Source organism: Capricornis sumatraensis, chromosome 10 (assembly GCF_032405125.1).
Source record: "Capricornis sumatraensis isolate serow.1 chromosome 10, serow.2, whole genome shotgun sequence".
NCBI classification, from domain to species: Eukaryota; Metazoa; Chordata; class Mammalia; order Artiodactyla; family Bovidae; genus Capricornis; species Capricornis sumatraensis.
The window spans coordinates 30799033-30824307 of NC_091078.1; the positions used below are offsets into that span (position 1 = coordinate 30799033).

A 25275-nucleotide genomic window follows, 5' to 3' on the forward strand; every position below is an offset into this window, starting at 1 on the left:
ATTTTGGTTTTATCTTAACTACTTACAGTAGTTACCCCAGGCTCTTAAAACATCTGACAAAGGCCAAAGGACAGTGCTTCTCTGATCAATCTTTTTAAATTAATGGATCCCCTACCCTAACCCTAGTCCTTAATTTCAATGCAGCTAACTTGCACAGCCAATTTTAATTATCTAGTGTTAAGTGAGAGGAAAGGGGATAAGGACAGAGGAGAGGCACAGAGCTAATTCATGTTGGGAGATAAAATGGAGATAACTCCTACCCTGGCTATTCCTCTGGCACCAGCCTACCTCGCAGCTCCATCCTCCCGTCAGTGGTGGGTGAGCTAGCCCAGGACTAACAGGAAGACTTCAGACAGCTATGGACAGTACACGTGGTAATAAAAGAATAGACCCTGGTTTCTGATTTAGAGTTGGCTGACACCATGACTTGTTTTTCCAAATCTGAGGCTCTGACAACACGGCCCACTTGATTGGTGGTAACAACTAGCTGTTACTGTTTACTATGCTCATTTAGATCACCTTTCTCCAAGTATTCTTCAAATAGTCTAAGATATGTGTTTCAGGACCCGAAATCCTGAAAAAAGACATTAGGGGCATATCTTGTGATTACTCCATCAGTTCTTGTCTGTTGACTGGGTGCTGTTACAGACACAGCCACTTGACTCATGCTGAGTCTTAATCATGTCTGTTCAAAGCCTATGCTTTAAACTTTTCATGTAGCTATGTCTTGTCAACGTGAAGAATCTTCTGTTCACCTTTGGTAGCTACAGGTCACTGGGCAGACTTTCTTCTGTTGTTCAAGACAGAATTAATTTGATCACATTCTGCTCAATTCCTTTACATTCCTGCCTTTTCCTCATCATCTTGATGTTTGTGTGTGGATAACTCATTTGTATAGTCATTCTACAAACATTTACCAAGCACCTACTAGTGTCAGACACTGTTAGACATTTGGGAAGAAATAAAGTAAGAAATAAGGCATAGCCTTCCTGTAACTGGGATTGTAAATTGGTGCAGACACTATGGAAAACAGTATGGAGGTTCCTTAAAAAATCAAAACTAGAACTGCCATATCCAGCAATTTCACTTCTGGGTATTTACCCAAAGAAAACAAAAACACTCATTCAAAAGGATATATGCACCCCTATGTTGACTACAGCATCATTTACAATAGTCAAGATACAGAAGCAACCTAAGTGTCCATCAACAGATGAATGGATAAAAGGCGTATATACAATAATGTATTAGTCATAAAACGAACTCCTGCCATGGGCAACGACATGGACGGATCCAGAAGGTATACTGCTAAGTGAAATACATCAAAAACAGAAAGACAAGTACTGTATGATCTCACTTATATGTGAAAGCTAAAAAAAACACAAAACAAAGTGAAAACAGGCTCACAGATACAGAGAACAAATGAGTGGCTGCCAGAGGGAGTTGGGGAGGTGAAACAGATGAAGGGGATTAAGAGGTACAAACCTCCAGTTATAAAATAAAACAGCAACAGGAATATAACATCCACCATAAGCAATATGGTCAGCAATATTGTAATAACTGTACGGGAGTTGCTAGACTTATGATGGTGATCATTTCATAATGCCTGCAAATGTAAAATCACTTACATTGTATACCTGAAACATAATATTATATGCGAACTATATTTCAACTTAAAGAAAGAACACACAGCCTTAAAGAATGTCTGGTGCATGGGCAATAAAGTTTACTGAATGAATATAGTTCCTGGCTTGTGGATCTCAAGTTCTACACAAAGAGACAGTTATGCAAATAACTGTGCTTCACTAAGACAAATGCTAGGGTGAAAGCGTATACACAAAGCAGTGAAAGCAGAGAACCAATGGCCTGGGAAAAACAGGGAAGGCTTCTCAGAGGAGGTGATATGTGAGTAATGCAAAACTCTTAAAGGCATGAAGTCCAGAGTTTATACTTGAACATCACACTAAACAAAGTAAATTAAAAGCAGATTACATCTAAAACGATGAAAAGTCAAAGCTCACTTGATTTGTTCTGTTTACGCTTAGGGCTGCCAATAGAAGCTGCAAATTGGCTATGACTTGCAGGACCTATTCCATTTCGGTCTCTCCAGTTGTCAGATTCACTTCCACTTCCCAGGTGCTCACGACTGTTGGACCTCGAGAGGGACATTGATGAACCCTGTAGACAAAGCCAGACAGGGAAAATGCTTAATAAGGTGAGTTTCCCAGAGTGGGAGGAAGAAAGAACCCACATTAGACCCCTATCATTTATGTCAGTTGCTGGCCATAGCAGTTACCCACAAATGCATATTCTCAAGAACAGGGTGTGGGACCTGTTTATAGTCTTTTCCTCCAGCTACCAAAAGTGTTTTAGTCGCTCGGTCACGTCCGACTCTCCACGATCCCATGGACTGTAGCCCACCAGGCTCCTATGTTCATGGGATTTTCCAGGCAAGAATACCAAGGACACTGGGTCATATACACATGGTGAAGTGTTCTTCCTTCTTTATGAAGGTGTTGATAACAGGGTGAGCAGAGGAGTTCTGAGTTCAGCACAGTTTTGACCCCATGGACTGTAGCACACCAGGCTTCCCTGTCCATCACCAACACCTGAAGCTTGCTCAAACTCATGTCTGTCAAGTCAGTGATGCCATCCAGCCGCTCATCCTCTGTCATCACCTTCTCCTCCTGCCTTCAATCTTTCCCAGCATCAGGGTTTTTTCAAATGAGTCAGTTCTTCACATCAGGTGGCCAAAGTATTGGAGTTTCAGCTTCAGCATCAGTCCTTCCAATGAACATTCAGGGCAGATTTCCTTTAGGATTGAGTGGTTTGATCTCCTTGCGGTCCAAGGGATTCTCAAGAGTCTTCTCCAACACCACGGTTCAAAAGCATCAATTCTTCGGTGCTCAACTTTCTTTATGGTCCAACTCTCACATCCATACATGACTACAGGAAAAACCATAGCCTTGACTAGATGGGCCTTTGTCAACAAACTAATATCTCTCCTTTTTAATATGCTGTCAAGGTTGGTCATAGCTTTTCTTACAAGGAGGAAGCGTCTTTTAATTTCATGGCTGCATTCACCATAAGCAGTGATTTTGGAGCCCCCAAAAATAGTCTGTCACTATTTCCATTATTTCCCCATCTATTTGCCATGAAGTGATGGGACGAGATGCCATGATCTTAGTTTTCTGAATGTTGCATTTTAAGCCAACTTTTTCACTCTCCTCTTTCACTTTCATCAAGAGGCTCTTTAGCTCTTCTTCACTTTCTGCCATAAGGGTGGTGTCATCTGCATATCTGAGGTTACTAATATTTCTCCCAGAAATCTTGACTCCAGCTTGTGCTGCAACTAGCCTGGCATTTCACATGATGTACCCTGCCTAGAAGTTAAATAAGCAAGGTGACAATATACAGCCTTGACATACTCCTTTCCCTATTTGGAACCAATGTGTTGTCCCATGTCCAGTTATAACTGTTGCTTCTTGACTTGCATATAAATTTCTAAGGAGGCAGGTCAGGTGGTCTGGTATTCCCACCTCGATAATAAAGGCCAGAAATGGTATGGATCTAACAGAAGCAGAAAATATTAAGAGGTGGCAAGACTACACATAGAGCTGTACAAAAGAGATCTTCATGACCCAGATAATGACGATGGTGTGATCACCCACCTAGAGCCAGACAAAGTCAAGTGGGGCTTAGGAAGCAAAACTACGAACAAAGCTAGTGGAGGATGGAATTCCAGTTGAGCTATTTCAGATCCTAAAAGATGATGCTGTAAAACTGCTGCACTCAATATGCCAGCAAATTTGGAAAATTCAGCAGTGGCCACAGGACTGGAAAAGGTCAGTTTTCATTCCTACATTATCTCTTTTGTACAGCTCTATGTGTATTCTTGCCACCTCTTAATATTCTCTGCTTCTGTTAGATCCATACCATTTCTGGCCTTTATTGAGCCCATCTTTGCATGAAGTGTTCCCTTGGTATCTGATTTTCTTGAAGAGATATCTAGTCTTTCCCATTCTATTGTTTTCCTCTATTTCTCTGCATTGATCACTGAGGAAGGCTTTCTTATCTCCCCTTGCTATTGTTTGGAACTCTGCATTCAGGTGAGTATATCTTTCCTTTTCTCCTTTGCCTTTCACTTCTCTTCTTTTCTCAGCTATTTGTAAGGCCTCCTCAACTATTTTGCCTTTTACATTTCTTTTTCTTGATCACTGCCTTGTACAATGTCACAAACCTCTGTCCACAGGTCATCAGGCACTCTATCAGATCTAATCCCTTGAATCTATGTTACTTCTACTGTATAATCGTAAGGGATTTTATTTAGGTCATACCTGAATGGGCTAATGGTTTTCCCTACTTTCTTCAACTTAAGTCTGAATTTGGCAATAAAGAGTTCATGATCTGAGCCACAGTCAGCTCTCAGTCTTGATTTTGCTGACTGTATAGAGCCTCTCCACCTTTGGCTGCAAAGAACATAATCAATCTGATTTGGGTATTGACCATCTGGTGATGTCCACATGTAGAGTCTTCTCTGGTGTTGTTGGAAGAGGGTGTTTTCTATGACCATTGCATTCTCTTGGAAAAACTCTGTTAGCCTTTGACCTGCCTCATTTTGTACTCAAAGGCCAAATTTTCCTGTTACGCCAGGTATCTCTTGACTTCCTACTTTTATACTCCAGTCCCCTATAATGAAATGGACATCTGGTGGAGTTCTGAGAGCCTCCAGTAAAAAAGAGTCACTCCTATAAGATTTGGAGAAATAGGTGCTAAGATTCCTGTTTTGGGGAACCACAAGGCAAGTCCTCCATCTGGCACAGTCAAGATTCCCCGCCTAGAATCTCACTAGGATGAGCAGGGCAGTGCTGCAGCCACACCCAGAGCTTTGAGAGGAATCGTGCTCACAGAATGGAAGGGCGGAGAGGAATCTGGCATTGTCCTGTGTTATCCCACCCAAATAAGCACATGATATGTCCAGCAAATGACAAGTTCCTGGAAATCAAAATGAACTCTCCCAAATCAAAATAAAAATAGTAATTTAAAAGATCTCAAAGTTTACACCTAACCTGCATTTATTCATTCTTTATTCATTTATTTAATCACTATATTGCAGGTACCATACTTTGTACTAAATATCTATAGTATTAAGGTCACCGTTTTCTGATAACCCAAGTTTCATGTTTATTGGATAACTCCGAGAATCCTTTACTATTCAGGTCACTGAACTCCATTCAGTCCCACGGCAGCACGCCCACAGCTGACAGCACCTGGCTGCAACACTTCTTTCTCCAGGGCATAATGACACCACTCATGACACCACTCTCAAGACTTCCCATCTGCCCCACTGCATCCTGACTGTAGGATCTTCCTCTCTTTTCTATTCCAGATGTCAGGTTTGGTCTTCACATTCCTTATCATCTCTCTCTACACTTTCTCCTTAAGTAATCAGTAATCACAACCTTTTTCAAAGCTTAACAACAGCCACTGTCAGGAAGCATTTAACAGGAGGCTTCCTGTGTGCTGTCCTGGATCTGTCAGGAATCCTCTGTTCCTTATTAATTCCTGAATATTCAGGAATTAAGAGGAGAGGCAAGCCTCTCCCGGGGCTGAGGGATCCAGGCATTTCCTTCGTTAGTTTTCCTGTACGGTGGTAAGTACCCTCTTCCTTCTTGTGAACCATATGGTAAAAGTGATTATTTACAACTCTCTCTCTCTTTAATATGGATCACCTATGTTTTGTAAGTCTGGAATTTTAATCTTTATCTTTTCTGAGAATAATTACAGTATATATGCCCACACCTTGTTGATTAAAACACCTTTGCTCCATCAGAGCTCTGGTCCCCGTGTCTGTCTTTCTCTTTCTCTCTCTCTCTCTCTCAGGCTATTTCTCTGGAGCGCAGAGGCCCTCTGAGTACACTTTCCTGCCCCAGCTTCTAAGACCCTCTCGAGAAGGCGCTTTGCGCCTCCACCCCATCGAGAGGGCGCCTGAGGCCTTCGTGAACAGAGCAAACCCTGTGCAGGGGCTTTATTGGCTTTCTGCGTAAACCAAGGAATATCAGCCTCTTTCTCTCCTTTACTTTCTTATCGTTGACTCTGGACCACCAGGTTCCAGTCCATTAAAGGACCGCAACAAGCCATGACTGAAATTGTTACCTCTGGGTTTGAATTCTCTACTGAAATTTAGCATCATGGAGTTGCCAAGCTGACACCTCCATTTTACTGTCTCACAGACATTTTAAACTTAAGAGTGTTTGAAACCATATTGTTCATGACCATCCCCACCAGCTACACTCAAATTACTCCTCTCCCAGAATCCCTGCATCTCAGTAAGTGATGACCATTCACCCAGTTGCTCAAGCCAGACTTCTAAGAGCCATACTCATTCGTCCTCTCACTATATTCAATTGGTCAGTTTATCAATGTCGTATCTAAACATACCCTAAATCTACCTACTTTTACCAATCTCCACCAGTGTCATTAATAGCCTCTTTAATGGACATGTTGATTTTTTCTTGCCTCCCCCGCCTCCAATAATCCATTTTCCATGAACCAACTAGGTTGTAGGTTGTTTTTTTAAATGCAAATTAGAACAAAACCATGCCTCTCTCAGCATACAGTCCTATAATAATCCCTTGCCAGTACTTTACCTTGGGCTGAAATGCTCCATAATCAAGTCTCTGCCTGTCTCTCCAGCCTTATCGTCTGTGCTCCACCATCCTATCCACCTTCTGCTCCATGAACTTACCAGTTGGCTCTGACTCCAATGTGATAATGCCAGCTGTTTCCCTGGCCTAGTACTATTTCCCTAGATATTCACAAGGTTGGCCCTTTCTTGCCATGTAGGTCTTAGCTTAAATGTCATTTGCTCATTAAAGCCAGCTAAAACTACCCAATACAAAATAGCCTCTGTTTCATATTTATCAAGAACTGTTATTACTTAATGCCTTCTGGTTAACTTTTTATATATTTCTCTCTGCTCACCAAAAAAAATGCTCTATCTGTGAAAGCAAGAATCTGTATTCAAGCATTGTATCTAATGCCCAGAACTGCATACAAAACACAGGAAATGCTTATTGATAAATATTTGCAGAATTACTAGACTTCACAGTTACCTTTTCCTACATCTATGGGATCCCCTTTGCTGACTTTTGGGAAGGGGCCTAAGGAAAGGAAGGCTCCTCACACCAAAAAAAATGGGTTTTTCAGCTAAAACCATCATTAACATAATTCAACCAGATAAATTCCATGCAGCAAGAGAAATAAGAACATGCTCAAAACTGGTTAATTACCAGGAAAGAGACCATTATGAAGTATTTCTATATATTTTAAAACTTCTGTATCTAAACTCTTTTTGAGTATTAAAAAGTCACTCATCTAAGATCTAAGCTGATTTCATTCACACAGCTATCTCAGATGTGGCTAAACATGATGTTTTCTAAAAACATTAAATAAAAAATAATCTTGTGATGTTTACCAGTTTGCTGTGATATGTTAGAAGACAACAAACTGGTAAATATAACAAGATTATTCAGATTTGTAAGACTTAAAATAGTCAGACAACCTCATTACTCCTAGGGGTAAATTTAAAACCTTCTTTTAACTTCCGATGCAGGTTTTACCTGCTCCAGAGAATACGCAACCATTTCTAATGCCTTTAAGAGATAAGTGGCAAAAAGAAAAGGAAAATCCGAAACTTTTTAGCTCTGTTGATGTGACAGAAATACTGCAGGTCAAAGCAACCTTTTGTTTGACCTTTGCCGTCCCAGTATATCACTAAGTGGACAGGGTCATGCTTTTGAGTCTTGAAGAAAACAAAAAGAAGCCTCAAGCTACTTGCTTCTTATCTAAAGGAGTTCTTTGGAAAAGTCCAATTTCTCAAAAATGCCTTAAAACTGGAAACAGTCGCTCAAGTCTAGTTTCTCAGTCATGTGAACAGGGTGTTCAAAGCATCAGTTTCTTGCCTAAAGCAAGCTTCCTAGAGCAGGAAACCCATATGCCTTGATCCCCTGCACACTGGGTAACCCACACCAGTCAGGACCCACTGGCTAAACGTGCTTCTCCAGAGCATTCTACTTGTCCATTTGGTTTTGGTTTTCTTTGGAAAAGAATAAGGAAAAAGGGTGTTTCTAACTACCCCCTAATTTTTTTTTAACTTTTTATTTTGTACTGGTGTATAGCCAATTAACAAACAATGTTGTGACAGTTTTAGGTGAACAGTGAAGGGACTTAGCCATACATCTTTATGTATCCATTCACCCCCAAACTCCCCTCCCACCCAAGCTGTCACATAACATTGAGCAGAGTTCCATGTGCTGTACAGACCTTGTTGGTTATCCATTTTAAATATAGCAGTGTGTACATGTCAATCCCAAACTCCCTAACTATGCCTTCCGCCATCCATCCCCCTGGCAACCATAAAGCTCGTTCTCATAGTCTGTGAGTCTGTTTCTGTTTTATAAGTTCATTTGTATCATTTCTTTTTAGATTCGACTTATAAAGGATGTCCTATGCTATTTCTCCTCTGACTTACTTCACTCAGTGTAACAATCTCTAGGTCCCTCATGTTGCTGCAAATGGCATTATTTCATTCTTTTAGATGGCTGAGTAACATTCCATTGTTTGTATATATGCACCACACCATCTTTATCCATTCCTCTGTCAACGGACATTTAGGTTGCCTCCATGTCTTGGCTACTGTAAACAGAGCTGCAGTGAACACAGGGTACATATATCCTTTCTGATCATGTTTTTCTCTGAATATATGCCCAGGAGTGGGACTGCAGAGTCATCAGTCAGTTCAGCTCAGTTGCTCAGTTGTGTCTGACTCTTTGCAACCCCATGGACTGCAGCACATCAGGCTTCCCTGTCCATCACCAACTACCAGAGCTTGCTCAAACTCGTGTCCATCAAGTCAGTGATGCCATCCAACCATCTCATCCTCTGTCATCCCTTTCTCCACCTGCCTTCAATCTTTCCCAGAACCAGGGTCTTCTCCAATGAGTCAATTCTTCCCATTAGGTGGCCAAAGTACTGGAGTTTCAGCTTCAGCAACAGTCCTTCCAATGAATATTCAGGGCTGATTTCCTTCAGGATGGACTGGTCTGATCTCCTTGCAGGGTCATAAGTTAGCTCTATTTTTAATTTTTTAAGAAACTTCCATCATGGCTATACCAATTTATATCCCCATCAACAGTGTAAGAGCGTTCCCTTCTCTCCACACTCTCTCCAGCGTTTACTGCTTGCGTATTTTCTGATGGTGGCCATTCTGGCGGTAACTACCCTCTGATTTTAAAACAGTGTAAGAGCGTTCCCTTCTCTCCACTCTCTCTCCAGCGTTTATTGCTTGCGTATTTTCTGATGGTGGCCATTCTGGCGGTAACCACCCTCTGATTTTAAAATAGCTGCAAGTGGAGATGTGGTAAATCATTTTAAAAATCTTAAGCCCTCTCCACCTCTCCCCAGGTCCTTCTCAATTCCCACCCTGTCCCTATGTTCTAACCCATTAATTGCCCAGCTTACAATCCCTCTGAGTTTTAGCAGAATAAAGAGGAGGGCAGGCATCCACAAAGAGCAGCTGCTTCAGAGTATCAGATCATGCCAGGTAAGGGCCCTTTTACCTCCTTTCGATGGCTGTGGGCTGTATGAAAGTCCTCCACACTGCAAGAATCTAGAACCATTCCCTAAGAACTCTTATCACCACTGTTTAAAGGGGCCGTGAATAAAAGCAGGTTACCTGGTGAATGCCCTGGAACTGACCTTGCTGGTTTCATCCTCTCCCCCACCTTTCAGTGTGAATGAGCTGTTAGACATTAGCGAGAAAGGTGGAATAGGCTGGCCCGAGAGAACCAAAGCAAGAGAAGCCACAGGAGAGACTCAGCCACTAAGTCAGGAGCCGGCAAACTCAAGCCCACAGACAGTGGTCTATTCGTCCTTGGACAAGACCCAGAGCAGAGGCCCTCCAGCTTCTGACACCATGTTTGAGTCACTCCCCTTACAGAAGGTCTCTGCAGAGCAGTGTTTCCAGGAGGGTGCCTGCATCAGAAGTAGACGAGGCTTTCGGTGAGAATGTAAATTACTGGTTCCTGTGGTTCCTGCTGGCTGTTTCCCTGACAAGTGAGACGCTGGGGGAAGAATCTGCATTTTTAAGGGCACCGAGTGGTTCTCATGTCTTTTCACATGGCTCTAGAGCACTTATAAACCACCTCGTATGGTAAAGAATCTGCCTGCCATGTGGGAGACCCAGGTTCAATCCCTGGGTCCGGAAGATCCCCTGGAGAAGAAAATGGCAACCCACTCCAGTATTCTTGCCTGGAAATTCCATGGACAGAGGAGGCTTGTGGGCTGCAATCCATGGGGTTGCAAAGAGTCAGACATGGCTGAGTGACTAACTAACTTGCTATGTACCCTCTGAGTTAAACCATTAGGAAAACAAGGATAAAGAAATTTTGCAAAATGAATTCAAGTCCTTTTTTTCTGACAACTACTGCCATGACCTCAAGTAAGACACTTAACTGATCTGGGACCCTTTCCCTCACTGGGAATTTATAGAGATCAAATAAGCTTGTGGATGAAAATGTACCATATAAAACATCAAAGAAATAAATGAATGTGATTTAAGGTAATTACTAGCACATCATGTGTTCATGTAACACTCTAAAGCATTCCTTTAGATATAAAAAGCATATCTAGTTTGAATGTACAGAAATACTTCCAGTAATAAGCATTCATATATGTATATGAATCATATCTCTCATCAGGCTCTTGGTTTTCCTCGGGGTAAAGTTCTTTGGTGGAAATAACAGTAGTTGCTAAATATTACTGAGACTTCCTGCACACCACAGTAAGCACTGGATGCCTTCTCCCACAGCATGCTCAAAATAACTGCAATGAGAAAACGGGCTCTGAGGCGTGAAGTCACCCATCAAAGCTGTACGTGTGTCGGTGGTGGCTGTCAGGTTCCCATAGCCCCTGCATTTGACAACTACTTTATTAGAACGATCGTCATTTCAGCCTGTCAGACTATTGGTCTCTGAGAACAGAACTGAATTAGCATTTCTAAACTGAACTATTTCATCTCTGAAATGACAGAAACATAATCAGCCACCTAAAGCTCCATTCTGCTGAAGGTAGGGGTGAGCACAGACAACTGCAGGTATCAGTGGAAGCCTAAGGATGAGCACAGCAGTTTTTAAGGTCTCTGCCAATGAAAGGAGATGTTGACTTTCTCTCAGACCTATAATGGCAGAAAGAGGGGTGTATACCTCCTAGGGCCTCAAATCTTTCATAATGCTTCCTGCATTCTAGCTGCCAACATTAACTTCAGACTTTAAATATACCCTGCCAAGTTGCTACTGTAAGTCTGACAATGAAATTTGCAGGAGACTGTGCTTTTTAGTATTTCAATAGTACTTTCTTTTTCACTTTCTCAAAGAGACAAAGGGGGGAAAAATCGCATGTTTGTATTTGCCTTTCATCAACATTCTAATTTATTACAAAGAAAATGGGTGGAGAAATGAAGGTCAATCTGCAAATGCTAGTGATTAGACTAACAATTATGAAATGCTTAACCAGTATTTGTTTTTGAACCTCCAGTGGTCTGACTGAACACTGTGATTCTTAGATAATTTTCATCCATCTTTTGGGTTTGTGCAGTCTCTGCAGTTGTGTGTGTGAGTGTGTGCATGCGCATGCATTCTAACTCCACCTGCACTTGCAAAAGACTTACAGCCAAAATCTGACACTGCCACTGAAAAGGCCCTGCTGACTGAGTCACGCACAGCCCGCCCGAGAGACAAGGAGCTCTGGGTCCCTTCTCCCTCTGGTGAGGATGCCAGCTTCCCCGTCTCACTCCTAAGCCCTGCAGCGAACATCTGGGAAGCATAATGTTTTGGAGCTCTTGTTTGTGATACTTCCTGCGGTGTTCCTGGCACATCTGAACACACTGAATTTTTAACTCAGATCTGAGAACTTATTTTTGTTGAATAATTGCCTTTTCCCCCTCTGGTGGGCTTGCGAGTGATACCCTGGGGGAATGAAGGAATTCCTTATACATTTTTTTATGGCATATTACATATGCCCTTTGCTTAATCTCAGCCCTGCTCTCCGACATTCTCCCCTAACAAAAACATATTTATCCGAATTTCCTTCACAGCTGATCAACAACTTTGAAAGAAAACAAAAGATCATAATATATCAGATTGTATCTATTTCATAGCAATATGTTTACAATATTAGAAATTAAAGCAAATCACCATTAAGAAACTGTCCTTATGTAAACAGAGGATGGGAGAGGAGAGAAGATGGTTCTCTTTTGCTGAGAGAATCGACGGGAAGGGTAAGTAGGGCATGACTCTACAAACCTCAAAGGTGGTCGTCATTGTGGGCTTATATGACACGTGGTTGGCCCTTCTCAGCTCCTTGATAGTTTCAGCGGGCATGGATTTAGAAAACCCCAGGCCACTCCAGGTGTTTGTGGGTGTTCTGACCTCCGTCACCACTGGTTTCTTTAACATAGCTTTGGAAAAGAGAACATAAAACAAATGCTTGCTACTTTTAATCCATTTCTTAAATACAACATTGATGAGTATTTTTTCATATATATATGTAAAGAAGTTACCACTGAATATCATTTAACACAAAATACCTTAAAATGTCTTCATAAAACATTTTATACAAAGTAACAGTAAATTTTTAAATGATACATTATTTCTTAATTGATCTAATGCTAATCTATTCAACCTCAACAAAGTTTATGCAACTTAAACCTAAACATTCTCAGTTTCCTTTTATGAAAGTCCAGTTTCTCAGTTCAACATCAGTACTGAAAAACTTTTTATGTGTCTACTGAAAAAAATCAAAGTACAGATCATAATGTCTCACATACCTTTGGTTGCTAATAGCTTCTTCTGTTCATAGTCAAATGCCTAAAAAAGACAGAAAATATCTTTACTGTCAGTTTATCCAAATGTCACACCAATACTCCACAAAAAGATTACACGACTACAGCCCATGAACCTGCCTAAGACAAACGCTAAGCTCTGCACCATAATGTGACAGTAATCCATGCAAGTCTGATGAACTTAAACATGTTTTCAAAACCAATTCATTATAATAATATACTACTTCTGACCTTAAGTCATGACAGTGACAAGAGCTAGAAATCTTCCTTCAAAGGGAAAAAAATTCCTCTTTATTATGAATATTTAACATACCAGGATCAATATATGCTAACATATAGTGAATAAGTTAATAAGAGTTATGCTAAATTTCAAAACAACGCATTCTCAAAATACTTTCAAGTTATCTATTATTGGCCTCCTTTGTTTCTCAAAATCTCCTCTTCATTTGGGTAAAATGGTATGATGTCACAACAATCTATGAAATTATGTAACTTAATTGGCATCATCTGTGCTTTTAAAATCCTGAAAGATGACACTGTGAAAGTGCTGCACTCAATATGCCAGCAAATTTGGAAAACTCAGCAGTGGCCACAAGACTGGAAAAGGTCAGTTTTCATTCCAATCCCAAAGAAAGGCAATGCCAAAGAATGCTCAAACAATTGCACTCATCTCGCACGCTAGTAAAGTTATGCTCAAAATTCTCCAAGCCAGGCTTCAGCAATACATGAACCATGAACTTCCAGATGTTCAAGCTGGTTTTAGAAAAGGCAGAGGAACCAGAGATCAAATTGCCAACATCCGCTGGATCATGGAAAAAGCAAGAGAGTTCCAGAAAAACATCTACTTCTGCTTTATTGACTATGCCAAAGCCTTTGACTGTGTGGATCACAATAAACTGTGGAAAATTCTGAAAGAGATAGGAATACCAGACCACCGAGAAACCTATATGCAGGTCAGGAAGCAACAGTTAGAACTGGACATGGAACAACAGACTGGTTCCAAATAGGAAAAGGAGTACGTCAAGGCTGTATATTGTCACCCTGCTTATTTAACTTATATGCAGAGTACATCATGAGAAACGCTGGGCTGGAAGAAGCACAAGCTGGAATCAAGATTGCTGGGAAAAATATCAATAACCTCAGATATGCAGATGACACCACCCTTATGGCAGAAACTGAAGAGCAGCTAAAGAGCCTCTTTAGTGGCTCTAAACTAAAGAGCCTGCAGATGGTGACTGCAGCCATGAAATTAAAAGACGCTTACTCCTTGGAAGGAAAGTTATGACCAACCTAGATAGCATAATCAAAAGCAGAGACATTACTTTGCCAACTAAAATCCATCTAGTCAAGGCTATGGTTTTTCCTGTGGTCATGTATGGATGTGAGAGTTGGACTGTGAAGAAAGCTGAGTGCTGAAGAATTGATGCTTTTGAACTGTGGTGTTGGAGAAGACTCTTGAGAGTCCCTTGGACTGCAAGGAGATCCAACCAGTCCATTCTGAAGGAGATCAGCCCTGGGATTTCTTTGGAAGGAATGATGCTAAAGCTGAAACTCCAGTACTTTGGCCACCTCATGTGAAGAGTTGACTCACTGGAAAAGACTCTGATGCTGGGAGGGATTGGGGGCAGGAGGAGAAGGTGACGACAGAGGATGAGATGGCTGGATGGCATCACGGACTCGATGGACGTGAGTCTGAGTGAACTGCGGGAGTTGGTGATGGACAGGGAGGCCTGGTGTGCTGCGATTCATGGGGTCGCAGAGAGTTGGACAGGACTGAGCAAGTGAACTGAACTGATGCTTTTAAAGTGACATAAATAATAAGTGTCTAGCTTTAATAGTGACACAAGCAGAACATTAAAATTAAACAAATAAAAATATAAACCTAAGTTAAAAAATGAAACTTATTTATCTTGTATTGCACAGGACTAGGATGGCACCATTTAATCTTCTCATCCACACTGAATAAGTGACTGTGGCACAGATGGGTCTATATAGAGACCGAGGTAAGTTTTGAAGAAGTCCAGATAGAGCTACATCTCAAATGCCGACTCTGGGCTCTCAGCTCTCCTGTTTCAGGAACTTAGGCTTGATTTTAAAATGTCTCTTATACATAAAAAACTAAGAACAGAGATATATACATATATATGTTTATCTACTTTGGTATATAACTGAAACTAACCCAATATTGTAAATCAACTATACTTCAGTAAGTTAGGGAAAAAAATGTCTCAAAGATAGGGCAAGAACCCGTTGACGAGAGCCCTCTGGCCCTTCCTTCCGGAGGACTATACCATCTGAAACAGGATACTTCTAAAAGCAAAAAGTACTACAAATAAATGATTGGGTCAAAATAATGAAAGTAAACTGGCTGACTCTGACCAACCAGAAGGAAGATGGCAGTAAACAGGGAGGGTCAGATTTTTAGATAACACAGTTTGATAATGTTTTTGAAATCCTAGGTCTAAAATGGCTCTGTGAGTTAAAAATCAGCTTCTAATGACTAATGTCTAAGGCAAGATGTGGGGAGATTCTAAAGTTAACTTGGTCAATACATATTTACTGAGTGCCTTCTGGTTATAGATACTGCGCTACACTTTGTGGGAGAATAAGACAACGAATCAAAAGTAATCTGTAGCCTCAAATCACACGAAGGCTTACCAGGGATGAGTAAGAGAAATGACCACAAAATAAATTAGAAAGTGAGATACATGTGAAAAGAGAGCTGGAGATTCAGAAGTCCAAGGATGGTCAGGAGATAAAGGTCATCTTTAGCTCCAGAAATCACAGTGTCTTCAATCTCTCTCCCTATCAAAGCTCAGTAACTCTTATCATTGATTTCTTAGTGATTTTAAAAGTCAGCTCTTCACTAATGAAATAAATAACATCTATTTAAATTGAAACTCTATCACCAGGAATACTCTCATCCATTTTAAAAGAAAGGAACATGAAATGGTTCAGTACAGATATAAACTTGATGGGACTCACAGGATGGATGAAACTCACAAAGGGACCATAAGGTAATCTGATACTTTTTAAATGAGAGAACTTTAATGTATAATAACTGAAAATATATCCACCAGAGAAAATGTAATAAATGTTTGTTTTTAACTTTGCACCTTGTAAAGGCCATGGCTTTTGTAAAAACATTCATCTAAAAACATGAAAATGTTCAAATGCAAAGGATTAGTGTAAGCAGACAAGCAGGGTTGTGCTGTAGTTTTCTCTGGAATTACAGAAGTATAATTTAGTTTCGTGAATTAATTTCTTTGACATATTTGTGACAACTTCTTTATTTCTAAGATTTTGTGAAGTTTTTTTCTTTTTTGGAGGTGGGGAGATGGAGATGATATATCTTACTATGATGTAGGTAAGTCTACCCATTAATTCAGACACTGAAGCCAAATGTTTATAGACATCTCTAAAAGCACAGAATCCTTATCTTTCATATTGTGAACAATATAAAAATCAGATTTTCAGAAATCTGATTCCATGATCGATAGTCATGGTCATTCCGTGATCAACAGAATCTGATTGATTCCATGATCAATAGTCTTTTTTTTTTTTTTTTGGTAATTGGACCAATAGTTTGAAAATGAATACAGAGAAAATCTGTGCTAAGGAAACTGTTTAAAATAATCATAAAAATCTGTGAACCAACATAATCATCAATAATATTTAGTATCTCCTTTCAAAAAACTAAAGCCTCACATTAGTTATTTTTATAACTGTCTAAGGAGCACCAAACAAATTCATCTTCCCCATTTCACAGATAGAAGGATATTATATCTATTTATCTAAGACTATGTCATGAGGTAGTAAATGCTCAGAAATAGTAGCTCGCATATTTATCTAAATTATTTAAGTAACAGATGAAAAATGTCATTTGCATAAGACACAGTGACATAAAGCATGGTAGATCACTTTTAATATTTTAAAGAATTTTCCTCACTTAAACTAAATCCTGCATTTCATTTTTAATGTCTATAGCAAAACCAATTCCTAACTGCTGCTGCTGCTCCTGCTAAGTCGCTTCAGTCGTGTCCGACTCTATGAGACCCGATAGACGGCAGCCCACCAAGGCTCCCCCGTCCCTGGATTCTCCAGGCAAGAACACTGCAGTGGGTTGCCATTTCCTTCTCCAATGCATGAAAGTGAAAAGTGAAAGTGAAGTCGCTCAGTCGTGTCCAACTCGTAGGGACCCCATGGACTGTAGCCCACCAGGCTCCTCCATCCATGGGATTTTCCAGGCAAGAGTACTGGAGCAGGGTGCCATTGCCTTCTCTGAATTCGTAACTACTGCATATATATTTAAACTTAATTTTGAGTAGGCATCACTGAATCAATGGACATGAGTTTGCGTCAACTCCAGGAGTTGATGATGGACAGGGAGGCATGGCGTGCTGCAGTCCATGGGGTTGCAGAGTCGGACACAACTGAGCAACTGAAGTGAACTGAACTGAACTGAGCATGCAGAAGGAAGATGGAATTTCTGCTCTACTGCTAAAGGCTCACTGAATTCTCCATTTCCCTCAATCGAGACAGCTTATATTTGGATGACTCTCCCATTTTTTTTTTTTTTTTACTCATTACCTGCATGTTGATGTATGATGGCCGTGGGGCAAGGCGGGCCCTTTCATTGTTCTGTTGGGCGGCCCTCTCGGCAGCTCGCTCACTCCCTGGAGCCTTCTTGTCAGCCAGTGGGCTTTCTGCAGCACTCAGTTCAGGATCTGAGAGCAACCTGTCAGTGCTGCTGTGAAAGAAAGAGTTTGGAATTGCACACGCCACTGTTACATCCACATGGGCCACACCTCTGCTAGGGGCCACATTTACTGTTTAGGCTTACCATGTCTACCATTTACCAGTACTATCTCATGCAATCCTCACAGCACTGCTGTGAGGTAGGCAGTATTACTGTCCCCATTTTTCACATGAGGGAAGTACCTTATCCAAAGTCCCGCCTCTGGTAAATGGTAGAGATGGGATATGAACGCAGATTTGCTGACTCTCAACATGGTGTTGAAACTATTTCAAGATACATATTCACACACAGTAAATATGTATATATGACATTCTGTATATGGTACATATGGAATAGACATACAGACAAGATTTCTAATTTACAGACATCAAGGAGATATCTCTGACCCATGTTTACCTCATCTGAACACACTGAGTCAGTCTGAAAGCATGCAGATAACCCATTTCATCTGTGCGCAATACACATGACGTTGCTACAAATCTGCTGTGATAGAGGCAGCAGATAAATAAATATAGTTTAGTATCTGTTCAGGGTGCAGGGAAAGAACACCTCATGAAAGTGCTTCTTAAAACGAGGGAGAGTTAAATGAATTATAAGAATTTAGAGTGCCCCAAACATGCACCTCAAGCTTAACTCCAACTGAAGGTTAAGCTCAAGTAAAACAGAAATAACAAACGGTATTAGTCAAAGAGCTGATTTGTTCACACATTCTTTTTTGTATCATTCACTATTTAGTTGTGCCAGAGGAATTCAGGGGAATTTAGAAAGGGCTGTTGGAACACAACAGGAAGAGCAAAGAGCTTTGTTTGTTTGACGAAAGTTCACAGAGGCCTCACACGGGCTTGTGACCTGGAACTGAAAGGGCGTCTGCAGGTCCACCATTGAACAGCAGCAACTCAGAGGGAACAGCTTAAGAGAAGGCAAGGAAGTATGCAGTGCACATCACTGCTGGTTTTAAAGCCAGAATTACTTCTCTAATCTTATTCCTCTAAGAAAGAAAGTGAAGTTGCTCAGTTATGTCCAACTCTTTGCAATCCCTTGGACTGTAGCCTACCAGGGTCCTCTGTCTATGGGATTTTCCAGGCAAGAATACTGGAGTGGGTTGCCATTTCCTTCTCCAGGGGATCTTCCCAACCCAGAGATCAAACCCCGGTCTCCCACATTACGGGCAGATGCTTTACCATCTGAGCCACCAGGGAAGCCCCCTATAACAAATAATGTTCATTTGGCATATTAGTACCATGTCAAGAAAAACACAGATAAAAGCAGATTTGGGAAAAATGGGAAAAATTATAATTTAATCAAAGACTTTATAAAAGTAGAACAGATTTTTCTTTTCATAAAAGCAAAACAGATTTTGCTGAGGAATGGAGGAAGTAAGAATAGAATTATTATTTAACACATTTTAAATCAACTATGCTTCAATAAAAAAGTTTAATTAAAAAAATACATGTGTTATATTTGCCTAGAGACACTCTATTCTGTAAGGATATAAAAGACAGTAGAGGAAACTGGGTGGATGAAATGGATGGGAGCAAAACTTTTCAATGTGGAAACCTTCCACTGTTTTGCATTTTTAAAACATGAACAGACTGCCTATTTGAAAAAATAAAATAAATGGAAAAAGAAAGTAAAGATAACACATTTGTTATCCTTAACAGTGCTATGGCAAGGGAGAACTATATTTAATATAAGTGAAAGAAGTGAAAAATCGTTCAGTCATGTCCAACTCTTTGCAACCCCATGGACTGTATATTCTCCAGGCCAGAATACTGGAGTGGGTAGCCTTTCCCTTCTCCAGGGGATCTTCCCAACCCAGGGATTGAAGCCAGGTCTCCCACGTTGCAGGGGGATTCTTTACCAGCTGAGTCACAAGGGAAGCCCAACAATACTAGAGTGGGTAGCCTATTCCTTCTCCAATGGATCTTCCCAACCCAGGAAGCAAACCAGGGTCTCCTGCTTTGCAGCCGGATTCTTTACCAACTGAGCTATCAGGGAAATCCCTATTTATATTTATATTTAATATAATACAGGTATTATATTCACAGGTTTTTGTAATAAGTAAATTCATGATACTACCATGTATTCATTATCAGAGTGAACAATTAACTAACTTGGAACAGGGAGCCATAGTTTAAGTTGGAAATTCAAAGCCAAATGAAGGAGAATTCACATTGAGAAAATTTCTTACAGCAAAATTCAAAGTTAAAATCACCATGCTGATTACTGAAGAGCAGAGAGAATGTTCAAGTTTCAGAGCGAAAGAGGTGGTTTAAAGGCTCCACATATAAACCCAACCAGCTAAAAGAAGGGCAGGAAAACAAAGATTTACAGAGACAACAGGCCCAAAATGGAGTCACTTGTGCTAAACCCAATATCAACAAACCAAAGCTTTCTAGCCTAACTGCAGTTTCAGCCTCTCCTTGTAATACAGTGTTAACAGTCTTATCTGGAATTTCCTGGCCAGCACTTGTGAGGTAATCTGCCAGACAGATCCCTGCCTTCTCCCAAGGAAGGTCAGTTCAGTTCAGTCTCTCAGTCACGTCTGACTCTTTGCAACCCCATGGACTGCTGCACGCCAGGCCTCCCTGTCCATCACCAACTCGTGGAGTTTGCTCAAACTCAGGTCTGTCAATGTCAGCGATGACAAGGGGATCCTCTGTCATCCCCTTCTCCTTCTGCCTTCCATCTTTCCTGGCATCAGGGTCTTTTCCAATGACTTAGTTCTTCACATCAGGTGGCCAAAGTACTGGAGTTTCAGCTTCTGCATCAGTCCTTCCAGTGAATATTCAGGACTTCTTTCCTTTAGGATGGACTGGTTGGAGACTCTAAAGAGTCTTCTCCAACACCACAGTTCAAAAGCATCAATTCCTCGACCCTCAGCTTTCTTTACAGTCCAACTCTCACATCCATACATGACTACAGAAAAAACCATGGCTTTGACGAGATGGATCTGTCAGCAAAGTAGTGTCTCTCCTTTTTAATATGCTGTCTAGGTTGGTCATAACTTTCCTTCCAAGGAGTAAGCGTCTTTTAATCTCATGGCTGCAGGCACCATCTGCAGTGATTTTGGAGCCCCCCAAAATAAAGTCTCTCACTGTTTCCAATGTTTCCCCATCTATTTGCCATGATGTGATGGGACCAGATGCCATGATCTTATTTTTTGAATGTTGAGTTTTAAGCCAACGTTTTCACTCTCCTCTTTCACTTTCATCAAGAGGCTCTTTAGTTCCTCTTCACTTTATACTATAAGGGTGGTATCATCTGCCTATCTGAGGTTATTGATATTTCTCCTGGCAATCTTGACTCCAGCTTGTGCTTCATCCAGCCCAGCATTTCACATGATGTACTCTGCATATAAGGTAAATAAGCAAGGTGACAATATACAGCCTTGACATACTCCTTTCCCAATTTGGAACCAGTCTGTTGTTCCATGTCCAGTTCTAACTGTTGCTTCCTGACTTGCATACAGATTTCTCAGGAGGCCGGTCAGGTGGTATGGTATTCCCATCTCTTGAAGAATCTTCCACAGTTTGTTGTGATCCACACAATCCCATGGACAGAGGAGTCAGGCAGGCTGCAGTCCATGGGGTCGCAAGAGTCAGACACAACGACTAAACCACCAGCACACAGTCAAAGGCTTTGGCACAGTCAATAAAGCAGAAATAGATGTTTTTCTGGGACTCTCTCGCTTTTTTGATGATCCAGTGGATGTTGGAAATTTGATCTCTGGTTCCTCTGCCTTTTCTAAATCCAGCTTGAACATCTGGAAGTACATGGTTCAAGTACTGTTGAAGCCTGGCTTGGAGAATTATGAACATTACTTTGCTAGTGTGTGATATGAGTGCAATTGTGCAATTGTTTGAGCATTCTTTGGCATTGCCTTTCTTTGGATTGGAATGAAAACTGACCTTTTCCAGTCCTGTGGCCACTGCTAAGTTTTCCAATTTGCTGGCATACTGAGTGCAGCATTTTCACAGCATCACTTTTAGGATTTGAAATAGCTCAGCTGGAATTCCATCACCTCCACTAGCTTCATTCGTAGTGATGATTCCTAAGGCCCACTTGACTTCGCAGAAAGGTGACCTTGCCTAAAATAATCCTTTCTTTTGTGGAAGACTTCCTTGTCCCTCCTTTTGGCTGCTTTAAAAATGTTTTCTACAGCATTTTGGAGCTTCTTTCTATTTACTAGATGGGATGCTGCTGATTCATGAATTGTTGAATAAAGCAAATATGATCTCTAAACTGAGTTTAATTTTAGTTTTCTTTTTCTTTTTTTAACAGATTTGATGGCAGGAATAAGACTGAAGGAGACTTCCAGTAACTCTGGGCATGAGACATGGGTGTGGCACCTGCAAACCCTTTCAGTTCTCTGTCTCTCTGTTCCTGAGGTCTGTGGGTAAGTTCCTTTCAGTTCTGAGCTCCGAATCTAATGGGCTTCCCAGTACAGGGCAGGTCAGCTGAATCTGGCAGATGGCTCTGCCTGGAGCTCAAGCCCCTACCCTTTACTTCAGACCATGACAGTCAATGAATTGGTGGAAACCCCCAGGCCTTGATTCTGTCCCAAGATCCATGTGGGAACCACGTACGTGGAGCCCCTAGTCCTCAGTCCCCTTTGTTGAGGTCTGCTGGTTCAGTTCTTTCCCCAGTTCTCTCCCCATGGCAGGAATTGTTGGGCTGCACACAGGGCCTTTAAATGGCTGGGACACAGAAGAATCTTTTGGTTCCTGCCGATTTAAGGTATACGTGTTTGTTCGTCTTGTTTTGTATAAGCTACTGCTATTAGGAATCTCTGTGGCCAAAAATTTGCAAAAATTAGTGGGCAAGGGTGAAGCCTTTAAAAGCGAATGAAGTACTCTCCACCTAACTCAAGGACTCCTGAGTTCAAATAAGCTGGTCACATAAGCTGTCTAGGTTAGCTTGACACTAGCTCATCCACCAGCCTCAAGAAGACTTCCATGCAACAAGGCTCACTGTAAAATACCACACAATCCCTAGGCCCACAGCACATATTAATGTGGCTCCCCCAAACCCAAAAAAGGCTTAGCTGAAACAAATGGGATCCTTAATATTCAAAGAGTTAAGCACTCTACCTTCTGGTACACTTGCTGATTTTACATCTAAGAACTATGGCCCTGGAAGCTGTAACTATCTATAAAAATGTCAGTGTTACTAAAGACAGCCTATAATTAGAATGGCCATTATGAGGAATATTCCAATTATATAAGATCATTTAAGAACTGCACTTAAAAGCAAGAGCTTTCCTGCCCCACTCCCACAAAAAAAAAGCGGGGGGGGGGGGGGAAGGATCCCTATTTTAATTGACATGCAGAATGCTCCAAAAGGCTTCAATTCCAAAATAGCTTCACTGAAAGATTCATTGCAAAAAGGCTAATGAAAAATTAAAGATGCAAGAGGTTCCTAAAACAAGAGATAGTATGACTGGCTATGTGCTACTGCTGTCCTCTAAACTTTTCGTTTTTTGGCCATGTCATGCTGCTTGTGGGATTTTAGTTCCCCAACAAGGGATGGAACCCAGGCCCTCACCAGTGAGAGCGCAGAGTCCTGACCACTGGACCACCAGGAACCCCCTATCCTCTCTGAGTACTCATTCTAGTAATCCTGTCTGAACTGTCTTTCCACTCTGAAGAGACTGCAAGACCGCAACAAAAGTCCACCATGTTAGTGGTCGTGGGGCTTCTAGTCATGAAGCCTTTCTGTGTCCCCGGTTTCTTCTATGTAGGGAACAAGCTCTGGCCTGTATGATCTTCCCTGAGTTCCAGAGGGCAGATTTGAACAGTTGCTAATCAAAGGAAGGGGATTCAGAGACAAGGGAGGAGCAGCCAAGAAACAGTGGTGCGGCCTTGGGGCAGGGTCCTGGCTCCACCTCAGTCAGATACACTTAACATCTTTGAGTTCTTTTAGGGGTCACACAGAGTCGGACACGACTGAAGCGACTTAGCAGCAGCAGCAGCAGCAGCAGGGAACTAAAACCCTCAACAAATGGAAGACAAACTAGTTGATGAGGCAGCTGTCATTCCAGAGGGAAGCTCATGGTTTGATAGCCTTGAGAACCAGAGAAGCTGGGTAGGTTAGGAAGCTCCTCAGGTGAGGAGACTGCCTGAGGAATGGAGGCCTGCACACGTCCTGATCCCTATCAGCAACCCGCCCTAGAACTATTACTGTAAAACTCACTAAACCCTCCATGTTGGGACAGATTTCCAGGGCACAAGCCTGAAGTGTCCTCTTTTGCTCTGCAAAGTAATAAAGCTATTCTTTTCTATTTCACCCCAGCATCACTCTGAGATTCAATTCAGCACTGGTGCACAGAGGCCGAGTTTTCAGCATCAGCAGACATCCTCATAAGAGGGTCTCAGTACCGGCCTTTCCCAAAATGGATGCGATTCTGAGGGATTTTCTTGTAAACTGCTACATTACTCCCTTAAACAGCTAAGGGAAATTAAATAGAAATGAATGAAAAACTTTGCCAAATTTTGACAGACACCGGAGCTAACCATCTATTTTAAACCCTCCTTGGAGCCTACAGATGAGATTCTCAAAAAACTGGCAGAAGTCAGCTAAGGGTGAGAATTCTTACCAGAGCCAGCACTCCTGGATCTCTGTGTATAGCACCCAATAAAGAAAGGAAAATAAAATAATTTTTGCACTCTCATTTCAAATAGCTTTTAAGTCCAAGGGGTTGTTCAACACTGCCAGAAATATTTACTGTTTGTCTATACGGAAAACTGACAAGAGAGTTAAAAGCTTTTTTGTTTTTTTTTTTTTAAGCAAGAGAAGATTCTACAGTGGACATCACCAGATGGTCGACACAGAAATCATTGATTATATTCTTTGCAGCCAAAGATGGAGAAGCACTATACAGTCAGCAAAAACAAGACCGGAAGCTGACTGTGGCTCAGATCATGAACTCCTTATTGCCAAATTCAGACTGAAATTGAAGAAAGTGGAGAAAACCACTAGACCATTCAGGTATGACCTAAATCAAATCCCTTATGACTATACAGTGGAAGTGAGAAATAGATGTAAGGGACTACATCTGATAGACAGAGTGCCTGATGAACTATGGACGGAGGTTTGTGACACTGTACAGGAGACAGGAATCAAGACCATCCCCAAGAAAAAGAAATGCAAAAAAGCAAAATGGCTGTCTGAGGAGGCCTTACAAATAGCTGTGAAAAGAAGGGAAGTGAAAAGCAGAGGAGAAAGGAAAGATATACCCATTTGAATGCAGAGTTCCAAAGAATAGCAAGGAGAGATACGAAAGCCTTCCTCAGTAATCAATGCAAAGAAATAGAGGAAAACAATAGAATGGGAAAGACTAGAGATCTCTTCAAGAAAATTAGAGATACCAAGGGAACATTTCATGCAAAGATGGGCTCAATAAAGGACAGAAATGGCATGGACCTAACAGAAGCAGAAGATATTAAGAAGAGGTGGCAAGAATACACAGAAGAACTGTACAAAAAAGATAATCATGGTGGTGTATGCTCACTCACCTAGAGCTAGACATTCTGGAATGTGAAGTCAAGTGGGCCTTAGAAAGCATCACCACGAACAAAGCTAGTGGAGGTGATGGAATTCCAGTTGAGCTACTTCA

General features: G+C 41.3%; 1 protein-coding gene across 1 annotated transcript in view; it reads right to left on the bottom strand.

Moving 5' to 3' along the window:
- Positions 1 to 25275, bottom strand: part of BICC1 (BicC family RNA binding protein 1) — a 349143-nt gene that overhangs the window by 17601 nt on the left and 306267 nt on the right. Inside the window, exons 15-18 of the mRNA XM_068982242.1 lie at positions 17489 to 17648; positions 12884 to 12923; positions 12360 to 12514; positions 2019 to 2175 (exon numbers count right to left, since the gene is read on the bottom strand). Coding sequence (XP_068838343.1) covers positions 2019 to 2175; positions 12360 to 12514; positions 12884 to 12923; positions 17489 to 17648 — 512 coding nt within the window. The remainder of the gene's footprint in view (positions 1 to 2018; positions 2176 to 12359; positions 12515 to 12883; positions 12924 to 17488; positions 17649 to 25275) is intronic.